At 38.9% G+C, this 20,349-nt stretch overlaps 1 protein-coding gene across 2 annotated transcripts in view; it reads right to left on the bottom strand.

The window, feature by feature from the left end:
- LOC150075350 (sushi, von Willebrand factor type A, EGF and pentraxin domain-containing protein 1-like) overlaps window positions 1–20,349 on the bottom strand; it is a 253,397-nt gene that overhangs the window by 122,221 nt on the left and 110,827 nt on the right. For both annotated transcript variants that reach the window (XM_090388279.1, XM_090388280.1), the window contains exons 9-10: window positions 9,274–9,453; window positions 2,113–2,292 (exon numbers count right to left, since the gene is read on the bottom strand). In XM_090388279.1, the coding sequence (XP_090244405.1) occupies window positions 2,113–2,292; window positions 9,274–9,453 (360 nt within the window). The remainder of the gene's footprint in view (window positions 1–2,112; window positions 2,293–9,273; window positions 9,454–20,349) is intronic.

Here is a 20,349-nt window from a genome sequence, read left to right as displayed (position 1 = left end):
GCACATTCTGCCTTGGGCATTGCTACTGTGCTGCCTGATGCACATGTGTAAGGTCTGGCATTGTGTTGGTGAGCCGAGAGCTTGGAAGACTCATTTTAATTCCTTCGAGGGCATCCACTGTATTCTTTAAGCTCTCATAAATGCCCATTAGAATGCTGAGTTTGCACATAATTTCTTTACACTCTGTCCTGAATGCACAAAAAAGACATTCCCCTAAGCTGTATCATGTCTTCTTTGAGATAGATCTGCAAACATCACACAGGTAGCACATTTTGGAAGGCTCGGATTTGAAGGAGAACCGCTCCCTTCAGCACTCCAACTGCTTTGAGCCGTTGCTCTGCTGATCTAAACAGAAATTATGTGAAGCATAATTTCTGTTTAAATTCAAATTAATTTAAAAATACTACATTAACATATACCTATATGCAATAATATATATTAAAGTATCAAGTTTATGTATTATGCTATACTGTTGCATTCACAGAGTTTAAAATTGGTTATAGCCTTACTAGAAATAAAATTTCTTAGCTAAAAACAATAAAAAAATATAAGCCAATTTATGTGATTAGAACCTTTTAGCTACTTATTTGCCATAATTAAAACCCTACAATTCAACTATCACGTACTACTAGTTATGTGATATGATATTCACACAAAATACCAATACAAAAGATAAATGAATATTACAAAATCATAACTTACAAAATCTCTCGTTAAATTTTAAAATAAGCTAATGAACATGACCAGGACTATTAAACTATTTAACACAATTTAATATGTTAATTCCATCAAAAAAATACAGCAAAATTTTTCAAAAAAAACATCCATTTCCAAGAGCTCAAAACTATTGTACCAACTGTGTGGTATCGCACTCAGGAAATGGAGAATGAAAAAGATGCATAGCTCACAGGTATATAATTCTTTGTAGACAGGCTGCCAGGACAGTTCATGGAGTTTTGTCAACTCAAATTTTGCCAGTAGAGATAAGGAGGTGTTATTCTGTTGTATAAGGCAATGGTTAAGCCACTTCTTGAGTACTGCATACAGGTCTGGAAGCCTCATTTGTGAAAGGATGTTGATCTGTTGGAATGGGTACAGAGAAGAGTAAAATGATTAATGAGGGAAACAAAAGAGTACCCTTACCAGGAAAGGCTTCAGTTCTGTAAACTGCAATGGAGATCTGATTTGAGGTGTTTGAATGGAATCCTTCCTCTTGCTCAGACTATACATGAGGGAACCTAAATTCAAATTTAGGATGGTTGCAGGACAGTGTGTGAAAATTTGCCTTCAGCCAGTGGGTATGTGATTTAGGGAAAAAACTTTCATCAAGTGTTGTAGAGGTGGGTAGTTCATATAAATTCAGGAAAGAAATAGACAAACTGTTAGGAAGAATGGACACACTAGCGTAGCTACCCTTTTTCGGGCCAGGAGGCAAAGAACATGTTCGGGCCCCTACTTAATTAATGAAAATTGCAAAAACAGGAGAGAGCCAAAGACGCCGGGCCCCTAAAAGGCCCGGGCCCAGAGGCAATTGCCTTGCCTGCCTACATGGTAGCTATGCCACTGAATGGACATGTGGGCTGTTTTTTTTTTTTAGCTGTTGATGTATAAGCTTGCTTTCTAGCACCATTTGCTACCAATAATACTAATACATATACATATTACAGCACAAAAATGTTCTAGAGAAGACAGCAGTGCTATATTCCTCATGTAGCAACTACAGCCACTGAAAGTAGTTAATTACTGCATGTTCATGTTTTTAGTAATCAAAAGAAATTTTTGATATCTGCATTTCACCAATCATTTCTTCTAAATTATTGTACTCTATTAAATTAAATAATAATCATTATTTTATTTAATGGTAATCATCCACTTTTTATTATTTTATCCATAAGATAATAAAAATAGTAATAATAATAAAAGATAATTATTACTATTACAAGGGTAAGGAAAAAGTATTTAATTAATCGTTTAGCAGCAAAAAAGGAAAAGCAAACAAAAGAAATGGTAAATAAAATTTGGCCAAACTGAATTTTAATTTTAAAATCATATCAAGTTTAATCTGATGGGATAATTAAATATTAGTGTTTATGGAAAATGGCAATCACTTACCGTTTTTACAAATCGGCTCTTTTCCTAGCCAGTTTCCCATATTGCAAACTACAGCCTCATTTTCAATGAGATTGTATCCTTTATTGCATATATAAGTAGCAGTCATGCTATGCTTCCAATTTGTTAATGGATTTTGTACTCTTCCATTTGTCACTTCAGGAGGTGGAGTTTTACAGCTAGCTGCAGATAAAATAAACATATAAACTGGTTTTATTTTACATAGTAAAAAGCAGCCTAGTTTAAATACAAAAAAAAAAAAAAAAAAAGCATACTTAAATATGACAGCAGCAGCAGCATCATCAAAGTAAAGTGCTACTGGATTTCTTTTTTGACAAAAATCATTTTGTTATGGTAACAGTTGGTTTGCAATTAGCTGATCAATCTTTTGAAAATGGGGTATCGATCAGCTCATTTGAGTGGAATATCCCTTTTTAAAAAGAGGTACTGGTCCACTTATTTAGTGCTGATTTACACATTTACTAGTCATAGTAAATAAATAGATATGAATAGTATTGATCTGGCACAATCCACTTATTATTTCAACCTATAACATTTGCACACTATCCAAGGGCTTTGTAATGGGGCAGATTTACTCAATATAAATGTCATCCATATAAAGAACACAGATGGCAAGCAAAAGAAGAATGGCAGGAGATGTCTTCTATTTGTAAAAAATGCAAATTCTTTTTCACATCAGTGACTCCATCTGGCTTAGAAGGTGTTAAAATTCTACTTTCCAGCAAATTGGCTTAGCTAGTTGTGTGCAAAAGACCACTGAGTGAATACTAGTGACACTGGATGATAATCCTTGAGCCATTATTGTTTCTGTATATGGTCAAACTGAATATGCCACACCTAATGAAAAGACAAAATTTTATACTGATCGCTAAGATGCACTTCAGAAGATTCCCATGCAAACTTTTTGTTTATTGGAGTATATAAAATACATTTTTTATAGTGTTTTTGATGTCCAAAAACACTATAAAAAAATGTAGGTAAAGTTTTCTTCCATGATTTCACAAACCACAATGGTTTAAAACTAATGGACCTCAGCAAATCACTTAGTCTGATAAATGTACAATAGATTCCCACATTATCAAGGAAGGAAATGGTCTTGGTAGCATCTTAATGACAGTAAAGTTCAAATGAATTGCATTCTTGTCAATTCCTAATAGATTCAATTAGTTCATAGCCTCATTTTTTTTAGTTCATTCATTCATATTTTTTTAGTTCATAGCCTCAATTAGTTCAACTCCTGTATCAATGATCTTGGTAAAACACCTCTACAATTGTCAACAACACGTTCCATTTAATGCTTCCTGTGGTCTTCCGTCAAAAGGATGTCAGAAGAATTTTGACGAATCTTGATGCTAAGAAAGCTCCAGATCCTGATGGTATTTCTCCACTTGTTCTCAAAACCTGTGCTCCTGAACTTACTCCTGTTCTTTGCCACCGTGTTTCACTTTCTTATTCCAAAGGTGTTTTTCCTTCTGCTTGGAAATTTGCTCATATCCAGCCAGTTCCTAAAAAGGGTGACAAATCCCTCCCATCCAATTATCGTCCCATTGCAATTACTTCTACTCTTTCTAAAGTAATGCAGAAATCAATTAACCGATAACTCTTAAACTACCTAGAAACCTTCCGTCTGATCAATGATCCAGTATGGATTCCATCAGTGTCGATCCACTGGTGATATTCTGGCTTATGTTACCCATTTATGGACAAATTCAATGGAAAGGTTCAGGGAAACACAAGCAGTTGCTCTTGACATCTCAAAGGCTTTTGATCATGTTTGGCATAAAGGTCTCCTAAACAAGATGGCTCTCTGTCTTCTAACTTTTCCACTAATGCTGGTGTCCCCCAAAGTTCAGTTCTTTTCCGCTTGTTGTTGTTATTTGATTTTTAGGAGAATTAGCAATTAAGGCCATTCTGGGGATATGCGGTGGCCATTCCCTGATCTTTCCGCATCCTCCGTATTTGGTGATCATGGGCTCGAACCCCGGTTTCCTCTTATATATTAATGACCTTCTTCCATTGACTGGCAATCCTATACATAGTTTTGCCAATGATAGCACATTGCATTCCATTTTCCATTTTGAGAAACCTTTTCCTGCTGAATCAACTTCAACTTCTTGAATATTTACTACCAATTCCTTAAATGCCGATCTCCAGGTAATTCTCCATTGGGGCAAAGACAACTTAGTTGATTTCAATCCTTCTAAAACTCAGTCTTGTCTTATATCTTGCAAAAAAGTATTCTTCTGCTCCTATGCCTATCTTTGGTGACTCCAATTTCTAGGCAAAATGATACATCTCTTTTGGGGATTACCCTGACTTCTTATCTCTCTCTTGGCACAAGCACATTAAAAATATTGCTTCCTCTGCATCTAAAAAACTTGATTTTCTATTTCGCTCTCGGTATTACGTTTGTTCTAAACAGCTGTTCACTCTGTACAAATCGCAAATCTGCCCTACCGTGGAACATTTTCCCACATCTGGTGCCACCAAAACCTCTCTCGGGCTCCTAGATTCCATTCAGAAGAGGGCAGTTAGGTTAATTAATGACTCCTCTCTAACAGAGTCTCTCCACCTGCTGTCTCATAAACGTACTGTTTCTGCTGCATGCCTTTTCTACAGATACTTCCATGGGCACTGTTCTTCTCAATTGGCTTCTATAATTCCTGCTCTCTCTTTCAAAACAGTCCAAACACGTGCCGCCACCAGCCATTTACTGTCCAACTTCAAACTCACAGAATCAACTTTTCATCTTCCTCGTTTATTCATTCAACTGCCGTTTTCTGGAACAACCTTTCTTCATATGTATTTCCTGAAAATTACAGTCTACAGAAGTTCAAGTCTAATGTCAACAAATATCTTCTTTCGTCTTCTCAACCTCCAACCCAAGCACAGTACTAAGTACTATAGGTTCTAATACCGCTCGTGTTTGGGGTTTTCATAAAAAAAAAGAGACATTATTCATTGTAAATAACTAGATACATTGTAAATAACTAAATACAATCATCATGCAGTCTTTGTTTTTAAAGTTCTTCAGCCCTGGTTTCTATCCACCAAAATGAGGTCAATTGTAGCATTAATCAGTTTTGGGACAACCTGCTTATGCTACCTCTTTGGGAAGACATATGTCTCACTCAAGAATCCATGAAGAAGCTGAACAGGAGCTCATAGTCAAGAAAAATATCAGTTCAGCTGGCTAGGCCATCAACTATGACATGATAACATTCTGTAATTCTTGGCTATGGCTTACTACAATCCCACCATGGGTAAACGAGGCCAGAAACAACTAAGGCAACTATTTAACCAAAACATTACTAGCCTATTTGTGGAACATCTGCATCTTTCCTTGCTTCAAATAAATTATACTAGGCCAAGGTCTCTAGTAAGAACTGCTAAAGTCTCGTTAATTTTGTAAATATTGTTTATTTTATTTATTTATTTACTGATGTTAATATTTGTCATCTGTGCCTTGTTCTACTCTGTTTTGCAATTTGCAACTTGTAAATTTTTGTAAATAAACCATGATGGATATTCATACTGATCTACCGACAATGGTTCATTTAGATGGCTACAAGAGTTATGAAGATGTTATTGCATTATGCATAACAAATTGGTGGCATGCCATTGCTAACAAAATTCAACCCTGGAGATGAATAGTGCTTCTCAATTTTCCATAAATTGCAGACCTTGCACCCTAGCTGGTTTGGTTTAAAAGTAGAAAAAGAAAAACATAACTTCCAGTAACATTAGATATAATGTAATGTTACTGGAAGTTATGTTTTTGTTGTAGTGAACCATCTGCAGAGACTTTTTTTTGATCACATAAAAATTTATAAAATAAGTCTTAAACCATTCAAAAACTGGATGAAACCATTCATTCATTAGGGTAACTAAGAATAGGAACTATTCATAAGGGTAGCTAGGAACAGGTGCATGTATACTTGCATGTACACCAATGCTAGGAGTTTGGTAAATAAATTTGATGAATTTGAGGTATTGCTCAAAACATCAAAGGCAGATATTGTTGGGATATCAGAGACATGGTGTCACACAGATATAACGAATGCAGAACTGGAATTTGAGGAGTACAATGTGTACAGAAAGAATAGACAGGATAGGAAGGGGTTATGCTATTAGTTAAGAAACACACAAAATCCAAGGAAGTGAAGCCAGTCAACATCGCTGGACAGTGCAGTGTCGAGTCAGTTTGGTGTGACATAAGCATTAGGAGATCAAAATTGATCTCCTAATGCTTATAGTGTGCTATAGGCCTAATGACTCTGATGAGTATAATAAGAAACTGTAGAGGGAAATAGAGTGGGCCAGTAAATCAGAGAGTCTTGTAATGGGGGGATTTTAATTTCCCAGATATTGACTGGAATTTGTGGGTTGGTCACTCACACACTAGCAAGGCTTTTGTGGATTTATTGGATGACTGTTTTCTACATCAGCATGTCCAGGAGGCAACTAGAGGGAGTAATACTCTTGATCTGATTATCAGTAGTGATTCTTCATGCATTAAGAATCTGCAGATCAAAGAGGTAATTACCATCAGGGGTAAAGGGAAGGGTTTTTGCTTTTGTAAAGGCAACTACGATGGTCTGAGAAAGTATTTAAATTCTATACAATGGGAACAACTGATGATGTTACCAACAGCAAATTCAAAATGGGAAGCATTCAAAGAACTTATCTTGGAAGCTACTAGGCTTTACATACCAACTAAGAAATATCGTTCAAGGTTTAGGCCTAAATGGATGTCAGATGAACTAATGAGACATATGGCAGAGAAGAAAAATGCATGAGATACATATAAATTAATGGGTGACATGGAAGCCTATGATAGATATAAGCTGGTCTGTAACCAAGTCACAAAGTAGATTAGGCAGGCAAAGGCAGATTATGAGAAATCCTTGGCAAAAGATGCAAAGAAAAACAGAAAAGAGTTCTTTACCTATGTAAACTCTAGAAGGAAAGGGATGAATCAGATTGGTCCATTGGATATTGATGGTTCAACTGTTGATGATCCTACTCAGATGGCCAACAAACTAAACAAGTATTTTGCATCTACATTCACACATGAAGAGTTATTCAGGAAGGGGAATGCCAGAGGTGAAGTAAACTCTGGCAGTGAGCTAGATGATTTTGTAATAACTAAGAGGAAAGTGGAGGAGAAATTGTTGAGGATAAACATAAAAAAGGCACCCGGGGTGGATGGGATCTATCCTGTTATATTAAAGGAGGCAGCAAAGGAAGTAAGCAAACCCTTAGCCATAATTATGAGAGCTTCTTTGGACTCAAGGGTACCCATAGACTGGAGATGTGCAAATGTGACCCCAATTAACAAAGGAGGATCAAAAGCTGACACAAGTAATTTTAGACTTGTGAGTTTAACTTCTGTTCCAGGAAATTTAATGGAGGCATTGGTTAAAGAAGCACTGCAGGATCATCTAGACAAGACTTCAGTTATAGCTCGGACACAGCATGGTTTTGTTAAGGGGAAAGTCTTGCCTGACCAATTTGATTGGATATGATGCAGTCACAAAAGAACTGGATGCAGGGAATAACTTTGATATTATATATTTGGATCTTAGAAAGGCTTTTGATAATGTTGCACATGGAAGACTGCTGCACAAATTGGAGCAGTGTGGCATTGGAAGCAAATTGCTGCTATGGATAAAAGGATGGTTGAGGGGGAGAAGACAGAGAGTGGTAATCAATGGATACTGCTCATCGTGGACTAATGTTATTAATGGAGTCCCTTAGGGTTCAGTGTTGGGTCCATTGTTGTTTTCTGTATTTATAAATGATATTGATGATGGTATATCAAGCTTAATGTCCAAGTTTGCAGACAATACAAAGGTTCGCAGGGTTGTTAAGGACACTACTGACGCTATGCTGCTGCAACACGATTTGGAAAGGTTCAGCAGATGGGCTGAGAGGTGGAAAATGAAATTTAACATTGACAAATGTAAAGTACTACATATGGGAAGCAGTAACCCCAGAGTACTGTATCAACTCTGTGGTACTACACTGACAGTGGTAGTTTGTTATTTGGTTTTTTTAGGAGCATTAGCAACTAAGGCCATATTGCTCCGGGAATATGCGGTGGTCATTCCCTGACCTTTCCGCATCCTCCGTATTTGGTGGTAATGGGCTCGAACCCCAGTCTAATCAAGAATTCATACAAGGTCTGGTCATACACAAACGTGTGCTACGCACTGCTGCTCCTTCTCACCTGGCTACGGAGGTGCCAACAACAGTGGTAGAGAATGAAAAGGACCTGGGGGTAATTGTGCAGACAGATATGAAGTTCTCTGAGCAGTGCAGACAGGCTGCAAGAGTAGCTCATGGTGTCTTATCAATGATATACAGGAATTTTTCTAGCAGGGATAAGGAGGTGATTATTCCCTTGTATAAGGCAATGGTCAGGCCACACCTTGGGTACTGTATACAGGTCTGGAGGCCTCATTTCAAGGAGGATGTAGAGCTGCTGGAACGAGTACAGAGAAGGGTAACAAGATTAGTGAATGGAACAAAGGGTTGCTCTTACGAAGAAAGGCTTAAATTTTGCAAATTACTGTGTCTGGAGACTAGGCACCGGCAAGGTGATCTGATAGAGGTGTACAAAGCCTTGAATGGGTTGAGCATGCTCAATGCTGATGGGATTCTGCCTCTTGCATAGAATAATCACCTGAGAGGGCATAAATTCAGATTGAGGAAAGGCAGATGTAGGATAGATGTGCAGAAATTTGCCTTTAGCCAGCAGGTAGTTGGTTGGTGGAACAGACTTCCATCCTTTGTGGAAGTTGATAGCCTAAATAAATTTAAGGCTCAGCTCGACAGGTAATTCGAACAAACGGAGGGGTGAAATGGGAGTGGGTTTTTTTTTTTTTTTTTTTTTTGGCTGATGCTGCATAAACTTGCTTTCTTGCATCATATGCCTCTACTAATGCTAATGCTAATTCTTAAACCAGTCAAGAAAATTTTATTTTTCTTACTATTCGAAATAACATATGTTAATTTACAGTTTAAGCATCTCTAAGCTCATATTTTAAAGAGTTAAAAAAAATGCTATAAAACAAAAGATAATAAAAATACACAAACATATAATATTTATAATATATATAAAAGCAAATAAGTTTTTACCAGGTTTACAAGGTGGATATGTCACATTCCACTGACCATCTCTGCAAACAATTTTGTCCGCTTTAAAATCACGCTCAAAGCCTTCTTTACATATGATATTTATTGATTCATTATCTGTATAAACTTCCCTACTGCTCTTCTCGATTCCAGAAAAATAAAGTTTACTTGCAAAACAACGAGCTGCAAAAGAGAAAGTTAAAAATAAATAATAATTTGAATAAATTATTAAAAAAAACAGTGGAAATAACCGAACTGTACCAAAAGTCCAATATACACAGATCAAGTTCTGCAGTAGATGAAATGTATACTTTAAACAGTAAAATCAGTAAATAATGGGACCCATAAAATATTACTGGTCGACATATAAAGTAATGGAAGTAATTCAAATTTTATAGTACAGGATGTGCACTGTACAAGTATATTTTCAGAATAAAAAGTTTGATATAAACCTTATACAAACTTTATTTATTTATTTATTTATTTACAATTTATAAAAGGTTGAAGGAAGTCCTTTATATGATGTTTTTTGACACTTAACAGAAAGTGTTTATTTTCAAAAATGTTATTAATCCCATACCTTATTGTTTTCATCAGTTTGTTTAAAGTTTTCAGCTTATTAGTGTAGAATATGATCCTTCAGTTATCCATAGATAAAAAACCAATGGTGTGAGGTATAATGAACAAGGAGAGCAAAGTCCTTTACTAATAATTTGACTGCCAAAGAACTATTGAGCCATAATTGTAGCAACTGCATGTGCGTGGAACTATCTTGCTAAAACCATGTTCAATTGCTCACTCTGATCTACTGTTCAAGCTACAGCATGTGACTGATGCACTACACCTTTAATAACATTTTTTTAGTTTTTACAAATATGTGACGCAAAAGCTACTTTGTTTTACCCCATATTTCACAATATGAGAAATGCAGGGCATTATAGCTTTTGGTGTCTTAACATTTTACTATGTTTACTATGCAAACATAAGGGGCTCACATATCTGGTGAGCATGGGCTTGGCAAACCCAGGGTCCTGAGCTGGATATCATCATCCTTTTCTTTTTTTGCTTTCTTGGTGATTTCCTTCCTTCTCTCTCTCTCTCTCAGGGAAAAAGGGAGAATTTTTTTTATTTTTTTTTAGGCTGGTGCAGCATAAGCCTCAGGCTTCCTTGCACCATGTGGCTATAATAATAATAATAACTTATTTTTGCTGTCTATTATAAGAAATGCAGGACATTAAAGCATTTAGTGCCTAATAATTTTTTATGTTTATTATATAAAAGTAATAAAAAGTTATAAGCCACCAAATGTATGAAGAGAAAGCTACTTTTGACTTACCCTGTGTATTTCATAATATGAGAAATGCTAAATGATTCTGCACTGTTATTGCAAATGCTATTAAAAACAAATTATATTTTTCTTTGATGTTAATATTCTCCAACTCAAGTAAATTTAGAACAAAAGCTTCAGTCGTAAAAGGGCTGGACAACATTACTCTGCATGGGGCAGGCAAAAATCTAAGGTGATGTATGTAACAAAGGGCAACCCAAGTGTCCTACAAAACTGATTAAGATTTAAATTGTGATTGATGAACTTTTATAGTAAACATGGTTTGCTTTTTTGCTATGTGCACAGCCATGATTTTTGTTAATACATGCAAAGTAATGTTCTCGTATGCCTGAAACTTTTTCTCTGAGTTTACAATCACCAGCTAAAATAATTGCTTCCAGTTACATGAATTTAGCATAAAATTAATAATTTCATCAAAACTTTTTTATACATAACTTGCTTCCAAGTAATGGTAAGTGAAAATGGAACAGCATTGAACAATCAACTATGTGACTGAAGTAGTTCAGTGTAGAAGTAGTAGTTGTAGTAATGGCAAATGATGCAAGAAATCAGCTTATATAGCATCAGCCAAAAAAAAAAAAAAAAAAACCTACACAGTTCACCCATCTATAGCCTCCAAGAATTTGTCTAGTTCTTCATTGAATTAACCCATCCACTTCCACAACAACAGATGGAAGCCTGTTCCAACAAAAGACCACCTGTTTGCTGAAGATAAACTTCCACATATCTATCTTGCAATCATCCTTCCTCAACTTGAATTTACGCCCCCTCATGTGTGTAGTCTCAGCAAGTGTAAGAATGCCGTTAATGTTCAGCTTACACAACCATTCAAGACTTTACACACCTCAATCAGATCTTCCCGCAGGTGCCTAGTCTCCAGATGCTGCAATTTGCAGAAGTGAAGCCTTTCTAGATAAGAACACCCTTTTGTTCCCATCACCAGTCTAGTTTTCCTTCTCTGCACCTGTCCCAGCAGATATACATCCTTCCTAAAGTGAGGCCTCCAGACCTGTATACAGTATCCAAGATGCGGTGTAACCATGGCCTTATACAAAGAATTAATCATCTTCTTATCCCTGCTAGCAAAGTTTCTGTATATCATTGACAAAACCCCATGAGCTGTGCTGACAGCCTGTCTGCACTGCCCACAGAATTTCATGTCTGACTGCACAATTATCCCCAGATTTTTTTCATTCTCCACTACCCTGAGTGTAGCCACACAGTTGGTATATTAATCTGGGATTACTGCTACCCATATGCAGTAACTTGAATTTGTCAATGTTAAACTGCCTATCAACCCAATTTTTCAATCTTGTTGCTATTATTGTTATTATTTGTTTTTTAGAAGCATTAGCAACTAAGGCCATATTGCTCCAGGAATATGCGGTGGTCATTCCCTGACCTTTCCGCATCCTCCGTATTTGGTGGTGGTGGGCTCGAACCCCGGTCTAATCAAGAAGCGTGTGCTGCTCCTTCCCACCTGGCTACGGAGGCGCCAATCAATCTTGTTGCAGTAGCTCCTTGAGGTCATTGAGGTTGTCGCAGACATACTCTCAGATATGCCAGCCAAGCTGTGCTTACTACCTGGGAGTCTAAAACGCTGATGGAACTGATATTCGGGTGACACGCAAGTCAAATGGACCCAATTTCGGCAAAGTCTGGACGGTCTGTGACAGCCAAATCCTCTGCTTGCACCTTCACAATAATGGGACTGTTAGTAATCCTGGGTATAACCTCCATGCGCAAGCACACTGTGGGTGGCCACCCAGATGTGAACCAACATAAGCAGGGGTTGAGGTGTGGCACCCACACCACATGGAGGAATGCCACCCCTCTGTGTTACCAGGCAATACTAGGTGGTAGATGACTCTCATCAACCGGTGCAATACCACAACTTTGCTTATTGGAGGCTTGAAGTGGTGGAACCCATGTTTAGTCTCCAGAGCCATATTGCTCCAGGAATATGCGGTGGTCATTCCCTGACCTTTCCACATCCTCCGTATTTGGTGGTGATGGGCTCGAACCCCGGTCTAATCAAGAAGCGTGTGCTACGCACTGCTGCTCCTTCCCACCTGGCTACAGAGGCGCCAATCAATCTTGTTGCAGTAGCTCCTTGAGGTCATTGAGGTTGTCGCAGACATACTCTCAGATATGCCAGCCAAGCTGTGCTTACTACCTGGGAGTCTAAAACGCTGATGGAACTGATATTCGGGTGACGCGCAAGTAAAATGGACCCAATTTCGGCAAAGTCTAGACAGTCTGTGACAGCCAAATCCTCTGCTTGCACCTTCACAATGATGGGATTGTTAGTAATCCTGGGTATAACCTCCATGCGCAAGCACACTGTGGGTGGCCTCCCAGATGTGAACCAACATAAGCAGGGGTTGAGGTGTGGCACCCACACCACATGGAGGAATGCCACCCCTCTGTGTTACCAGGCAATACTAGGTGGTAGATGACTCTCATCAACCGGTGCAATACCACAACTTTGCTTATTGGAGGCTTGAAGTGGTGGAACCCATGTTTAGTCTCCAGAGCCAAGTTCCGGTGAACCCTTCCCCATCTCTTCCATTATGATTAAAACCATGCCGAGATCAAAACTTCCTTACATTTCAATGGTACACCTCTAAAACGGTGTTCTCAGGCCAGCCGCTAGTTAGTACACTGGATCAAACTTATTAGTAACTCTCCAGGAGGCTTCCGGATCAGCTAGTGTATAATCTTGCTGCCTCTACTCTGCCAGATAGTGACTGCAGGGAGTCCAAGTAGTGTGTATACGAGGGGCATTGTCCAGGCCATGTTATGTCAAGGATCTGGGTATATTTTTATCATGTGTATGCCATATCCAAAAATTTCATTACTTCATATAGCATGTCCCTCTCTCGTCAACTTTTTCTTACTTTTGAGTACACCATGAACTGTCAAACTAACAGAGCAAACTTATCTGCAGAAAGATCTAAACCTCCAAAACACTTCCTAGTTCATTTCACAAATATACGTGGTCTCAGTTTTAATTTCAATGATGTCCATTTCCACTTACAGTCTCCCAAACACCATGTACTTTTTCTGACAGAACCTCAGTTATTAGTTGATTCAAGCACTGTTCATCTCAGTTGCTCAAATTATTCGCTGCATGATTCCTTTCGCCTCAAAGGTGATACTTGTGCATATGTCCATTCCAATAGGATGTCAGATGAACTGATGAGGCATATGGAAGAGAACAAACATGCATGAGATACATACAAATTAACATGACACAGAAGCCTATGATAGATACAAGTTGATCTGTAACCAAGTTACAAAGGAGGTTAGGCAGGCGAAGGCAGATTACGAGAAATCTTTGGCAAGGGATGCAAAGAAAAACAGCAAAGAGTTCTTTACTTATGTAAACTCTGGAAGGAAGGGGATGAATCAGATTGGTCCACTTGATATCGATGGGTCAACTGTTGATGATCCTGCTCAGGTAGCTAACAAACTAAATGAATATTTTGCATCGACATTCACACATGAGGAGTTATTTAGCGAGGGGAAAGCCAGAAGCGTATTCAACTCTAGCAGTAAGCTAGAGAATCTTGTAATAACTGAGAGTAAAGTGGAGGAGAAATTGTTGAAGATAAACACAAGAAAGGCACCCGGGGTGGATGGGATCTATCCAGTTATATTAAAGGAGGCAGCAGAGGAAGTAAGCAAACCCTTAGCCATAATTATGAGAGCTTCCTTGGACTCAAGGGAGGTACCCACAGACTGGAGATGTGCAAATGTGACCCCAATTCACAAAGGAAGATCAAAGGCTGACACAAGTAATTATAGACCTGTGAGTTTAACTTCTGTTCCAGGAAAATTAATGGAGGCACTAGTTAAAGAAGCACTGCAGGATCATTTAGACAAGACTTCAGTTATAGCTCGGACACAGCATGGTTTTGTTAAGGGGAAGTCTTGCCTGACCAATTTGATTGGATACTATGATGCAGTCACAAAGGAACTGGATGCAGGAAATAACTTTGATATTATATACTTGGATCTTAGAAAGGCTTTTGATACTGTTGCACATGGAAGACTGCTGCACAAATTGGAGCAGTGTGACATTGGAGGCAAATTGCTGCTGTGGATAAAGGGGTGGCTGAGGGGGAGAAGACAGAGAGTGGTAATCAATGGACACTGCTCGTCGTGGACTAATGTTATTAGTGGAGTCCCTCAGGGCTCAGTGTTGGGTCCATTATTGTTTTCTGTATTCATAAATGATATTGATGATGGTATATCAAGCTTAATGTCGAAGTTTGCAGACGATACAAAGGTAGGCAGGGTTGTCAAGGACACTACTGACACTATACTGCTGCAACAGGATCTGGAAAGGTTGAGCAGATGGGCTGAGAGGTGGCAAATGAAGTTTAACATTGACAAATGTAAAGTACTACACATGGGAAACAGCAACCCCAAAGCAACGTATCAACTCTGTGGTACTACACTGACAGTGGTAGAGAATGAAAGGGACCTGGGGGTGGTTGTGCAGGCAGATATGAAGTCTCTGAGCAGTGCAGACGGGCTGCAAGAGTAGCTCATGGTGTATTGTCAATGATATATAGGAATTTTTCTAGCAGGGATAAGGAGGTGATTATTCCCTTGTATAAGGCAATGATCAGGCCACACCTAGAGTACTGTATACAGGTCTGGATGTTGTTGTTGTTGGAGTGGGTTTATTGGCGCAAGGGCTGCTATGACCATATTGCGCCTATACCGTTACTTTGGAGTGTTTGTCAATATAGGAAAGGAGACTATTCTAGAAGTGATTGTATGCGTTAATCATTTTTAGAAAGGTGAACAGTTCTGATAAAGTGGCATCATTTCCAAGTATGTGGCTTAGTTGCAGAGGTTTTTGTGAGCTAATTAAGGATCTGAAGCATGCGATTCTAGCTGAATGATAATGTGCACATTCAATGATAATATGTTTTACAGTAAGTATAGAACTACAATGCGGGCAAAGTGGAGGATCTTCTCCTAGCAGTAGAAATAGGTGTGTAAGATGTGTATGGCCAATTCGTGCTCTTGCCAGCACGACCTCTTCCTGCCTGTTTGATCGGGAACTGGATCTCCACAGCTGTGGATTGTGTTTTATTTCAAGAAGTTTGTTACCGGTTTGATTATGCCACATTTCAGACCACATCTCAGTACATATCCGCCGTATGATTGGTTTGTAATCAGAAAAAGGAACAGGGGTGGAATCGAAGCAAGTAGGGTGTTTTGCTGCTTCGTCTGCACGCTCATTTCCTGGAATTCCAACGTGGCTCGGTATCCAGCAAAACGTAACAGTCCGATTATTTTTGTTGAGTTGGCATAACTGTGACCTGATTTGTGAGAGGAATGGATGCAAATGTTGTGATTTATTCTGCAGAGCATTCACCGCACTTAAAGAGTCTGTATATATTATTACTTGGGTGTTTGGAACATCGTTAAGGAGTTTTAAAGCCATTTTGATGGCGTATAGTTCGGCCGTAAAAACACTGCATTCAAGTGGTAATTGGACAGAGACAGTGCATGCAGGACTCATTACTGCAGCTCCCACGGAGACATCAGTTTTGGAGCCGTCCGTGTATATCTGAAGACTGTGAGCATTGGTCAATGCGTGATTCGCATGTAGTTGTCTAAGATTGTGGTTCGATAAGGAGTGTTTTCCCCACTGAAGAAAATAGTCGTCGCAATGAGGTATATACATTGCCCATGGTGCCTGTACTGCGTCCGTAGCTTGAAAGATATTTCCAAGATAGATTTTCCAATTTTGAGTTACCTCTTGTAGCCGAATACCAGCAGGTTTGTTTTCGTTGGGTTTATTTCTATATAAGTTTTCCCACTGCGGTTCAAAAAGATATGTCCAGATGGGATGAGACGGGTGACTACGTAATTTGACTGCATAACTAAGAAGCAATACTTTTCTCCTAAGATGTAGTGGAGGTTCATTGGCATCTATATACATACTTTGCACTGGGGATGTCTTAAAGGCCCCTAAGGCAATCCTGAGAGCACTATGCTGGACCGGATTGAGCCAAGCCAATGCTGTCTTTCGTGCAGAATCATAAACTGGGGCTCCATAATCTAGACGAGATCTTATTAAGGTTCGATACAGATGTAGAAGAGTGAAGCGATCGGCTCCCCATGTCATGGAAGATATAACTTTGAGGATATTAATCTTTTTCATGCACTGAGTTCTTATTTGTCGTATATGTGCCTGAAAGGTAAGTTTGGTGTCAAGTGTAAGGCCCAAGAACCGGATACTTTTGCTAAGTGGTATTTTTTGGGTTCCTAATATTAGCTCGGGATCTGGATGGAGCTGACGCTTTTTGCAAAAATGGATAGCAGTTGTTTTTGTTGCAGAGAGACGATAGCCATTGCGGGATGCCCATGATTCTATTTTATTTATCGAGAGCTGCAATTGTCGCTCAATGGACCGCATGCTTTGTGAATGATAGGATATAGTAAGGTCATCTGCATATAAATAGGTGTCAACATTAGCCGGAATATTTTCTGTTGCATTATTTAGCCTAACCGCAAAGAGCGTTGCACTTAGAACTGATCCTTGTGGGACCCCTTCTTCTTGGACAAATGTACGGGAGAGTGAATTGCAGTAACGCACTTGAAAGGTCCTGTTTTCTAGAAAACTCTGTATGATAAGGGGTAGTTGACCCCGGAGCCCTGTGGCATACAGATTTTGAAGTATGCCATACCGCCAGGTGGTATCAAAGGCTTTTTCGATATCCAAGCAAATCATGACTAGATGTTCTTTACGGATAAAAGCATTGCGTATGTTCGATTCTGCCTTGACCATAAGGTCTAGAGTTGACCGATTTTTCCGAAATCCGTACTGATTCTTATTCATCACCGAATGAGATTCTAGATACCATACTAAACGGGCGTGGATCATTTTTTCTAGTGTCTTACCAAGGCAACTGCTGAGAGATATTGGCCGATAGTTTCGTGGATCTGATTGATCCTTTCCAGGTTTAGCAAACGCTAGAACTATTGAGTGACGCCAAGAAAGAGGAAAGTAGCCATCTGAGAATATCCGGTTGAAGTATATTAGCAATGAATTCAAAGCTTGTTTGTTTAAATGTTTAAGCATTATATAGTATATCCCATCAGGCCCTGATGCACTATCACCCGACCTATTTAGACAGCTCTCTAGTTCAAATGATGTAAAAGGTCGGTTATATGGAGGAGATGCCCTTGTATTGAAGTTCAGGTTATGCTTTTCTGCTTTAGCTTTTAGCTGTTTAAAAGTAGACTCATATGCTGATGCTGCGGAGATTTGGAAAAAGCAATCTGCCAGGGCATTTGCAATTTCTGTTGGAGTAGAGAAGTCTTTACCTTTCCAGCTTATAATCGGCATTGATTCGGGGAACAGTTTACCATTCAGTTTTTTGATTTTATTCCAGATTTTTCTGATCTCTGTATTTTTAGTAATAGTGGAAGCGAACCGGATCCAAGAGTCTTTTTTCGCTTTTTTCTGCACATAACGTGCCTTTGCTTTAAGTTTCTTAAAATTAATCAAGTTTTCAGTTGTTGGATACTTGCGAAATCGATTCCATGCTTTATTCTTTTCTCTTTTAGCATCACGGCATGCATCATTCCACCAGATATTGGCATGTCTGCGAGGACTGGCTGTGGTTTTTGGTATAGCACAGGTTGCAGCTGTTATTATCTGTGCAGTAATGTGGTCGGTAACTTTATCTATGGACTGGCTTTTGATGACTTCATTATCAAAGGAAATTGAATCTGTGAACTTGTTCCAGTCTGCTTTTGAAAATTTCCATTTTATGCGGCTGGCTATATGTGTGGTTCTGTTTGTTTGCAATTTGCAAATAATTGGGTAATGGTCACTGTTTAGTGGGTTACTTGAAACTATCCACTGAATGATTGGGAATAGTTTTGGGGAACATATTGATAAGTCTATGGCAGTAGATACTCCGGTGGGAAAATGAATATAAGTGTCAGCACCAGTGTTCAATAATGTGAGATTCTGGCTCTCAAGAACTGTTTCAATAAGTTTTCCTCGTTTGTCTATCTGGGGAGATCCCCACATAGTGTGGTGCCCATTGAAATCTCCTAGTAGAATGAAAGGAGATGGAAGCTGCTTTATAAGGTCCTCCAGTTCTTTCACAGTGAATTCTTTGTTTGGGGAAAGGTATACAGAGACAATGGTTAAAGTAAAATTTAAAACAATACGTATGGCTACAGCTTCTAATGTGGTCTGCAGGGAGATCTGTTTTGTAGGAACTTTGTTGTCAACTAGTATGGCTACACCTCCTCTGGTTGAGTTAGTATTGCTTCTGTCTTGTTGATAGATACTATAATTTTTAATCACTGGAGTCACCTGCGGAGTTAGATTGGTTTCTTGCAAGCAGAGGCTGATTGGACTGTGCTGTTTGATTAGGTCATAAATATCAAATATATTGCTTCGTAGACCTCTACAGTTCCACTGTATAATATTCTGCATTATTTAGTTTTTGGGATTGAGTATGGTTCTGTCTGTTTTTTATGTCCAACCTGCTTGTGTCGTTCTGGTTTCATCTTTTCTTTTTTTGGGAAGCTAGGACGCCCAAGGTCCATATCATCTTCTGCATGTAAATCTAATATTGTCTCATCATGCGGGGTACCAGCATCTGTGTCCATATTTCCTGAGTATGGTTGTTGTGCAATATTTGGGGATGATGCTTTCAATTTCACAGTTTCTGGTAGAGTATCAGTTGCAGTTGGTGGGACTGTTAGCGGAGTATTGTTAGCACAAGTCACTTCACATTGTTCTGTAGGTGGCTGCTGTGGGACCGACAGCACTGATCGGGCCCAATCAGCAATTGAGATGGATGGAGGTACTGTGACTGCCGTTTGTGTTGCAGCTGACTGGTATTTTTTGGCTGCCGCAGCATAGGTAATTTTTGGTATACTGAGCATAACTTTTTTCCTAGCTTCCTGGTAGGTGACCTTTTGCTCAACTTTGTATTTCTGGATCTCTTTTCCTACCCTCCAGAGTTCACATGATTTTGAGTATGCTGGATGCTGGCCTTTACAATTTGGGCATTGTGGCGTTTCTGCATTGCAGTCCGTTTGTGCATGAGCTTTAGAACCACAGTTTGGGCAGATGGCGTCTCCTCGACATACTGTTTGCGCGTGTCCAAATTTTTGACACTTGAAGCATCTGATTGGGTTCGGAATGTAGGGACGTATTCGGCAATTAAGGTATCCGGCTTTGACACATGATGGTAAGGTTGGTGTACTAAATGTGAGGATAATATTCCTAGTGGGAACAAGTTCACCATCTTTTTTAATTATTATCCGCTTTGCTTGAACTACCTTTTGATCTTTTAGTTCTTCTACTATCTCGTCTTCAGTGACATTCATCAGGTCCCACTCTGCTATTACTCCTTTGGAGCTATTTAAAGTGGCATGAGGGGTGACCTGTACTGGTATTCCGCCGAAAGTGGATAATTTCAGTAGAGACTGAGAATGCTGGTGCTTAGTTGTTTCGACTAGAAGATCTCCAGATCGGAGTCTTTTCACCATTTTCGGTGAACCAGCCACACTTTCCAAACATTTCTGGATTAGAAATGGTGAAAGTGAACTCACAGGTTTGGCAGAAAGAGAATGTAATATGAGGAACGCTGGATATTCCTGCTGATTCTCATTTTTGCGTAGTCTCTTAGATTGTGATTCGTCACGTTCGGGTTCATTTGAGTCATGACATG

The sequence above is a fragment of the Mastigoproctus giganteus genome, chromosome 14 (assembly GCF_048544385.1).
Source record: "Mastigoproctus giganteus isolate SK-2022 chromosome 14, ASM4854438v1, whole genome shotgun sequence".
NCBI lineage: Eukaryota > Metazoa > Arthropoda > Arachnida > Uropygi > Thelyphonidae > Mastigoproctus > Mastigoproctus giganteus.
This window is presented reverse-complemented; position numbering and strand designations above follow the sequence as displayed.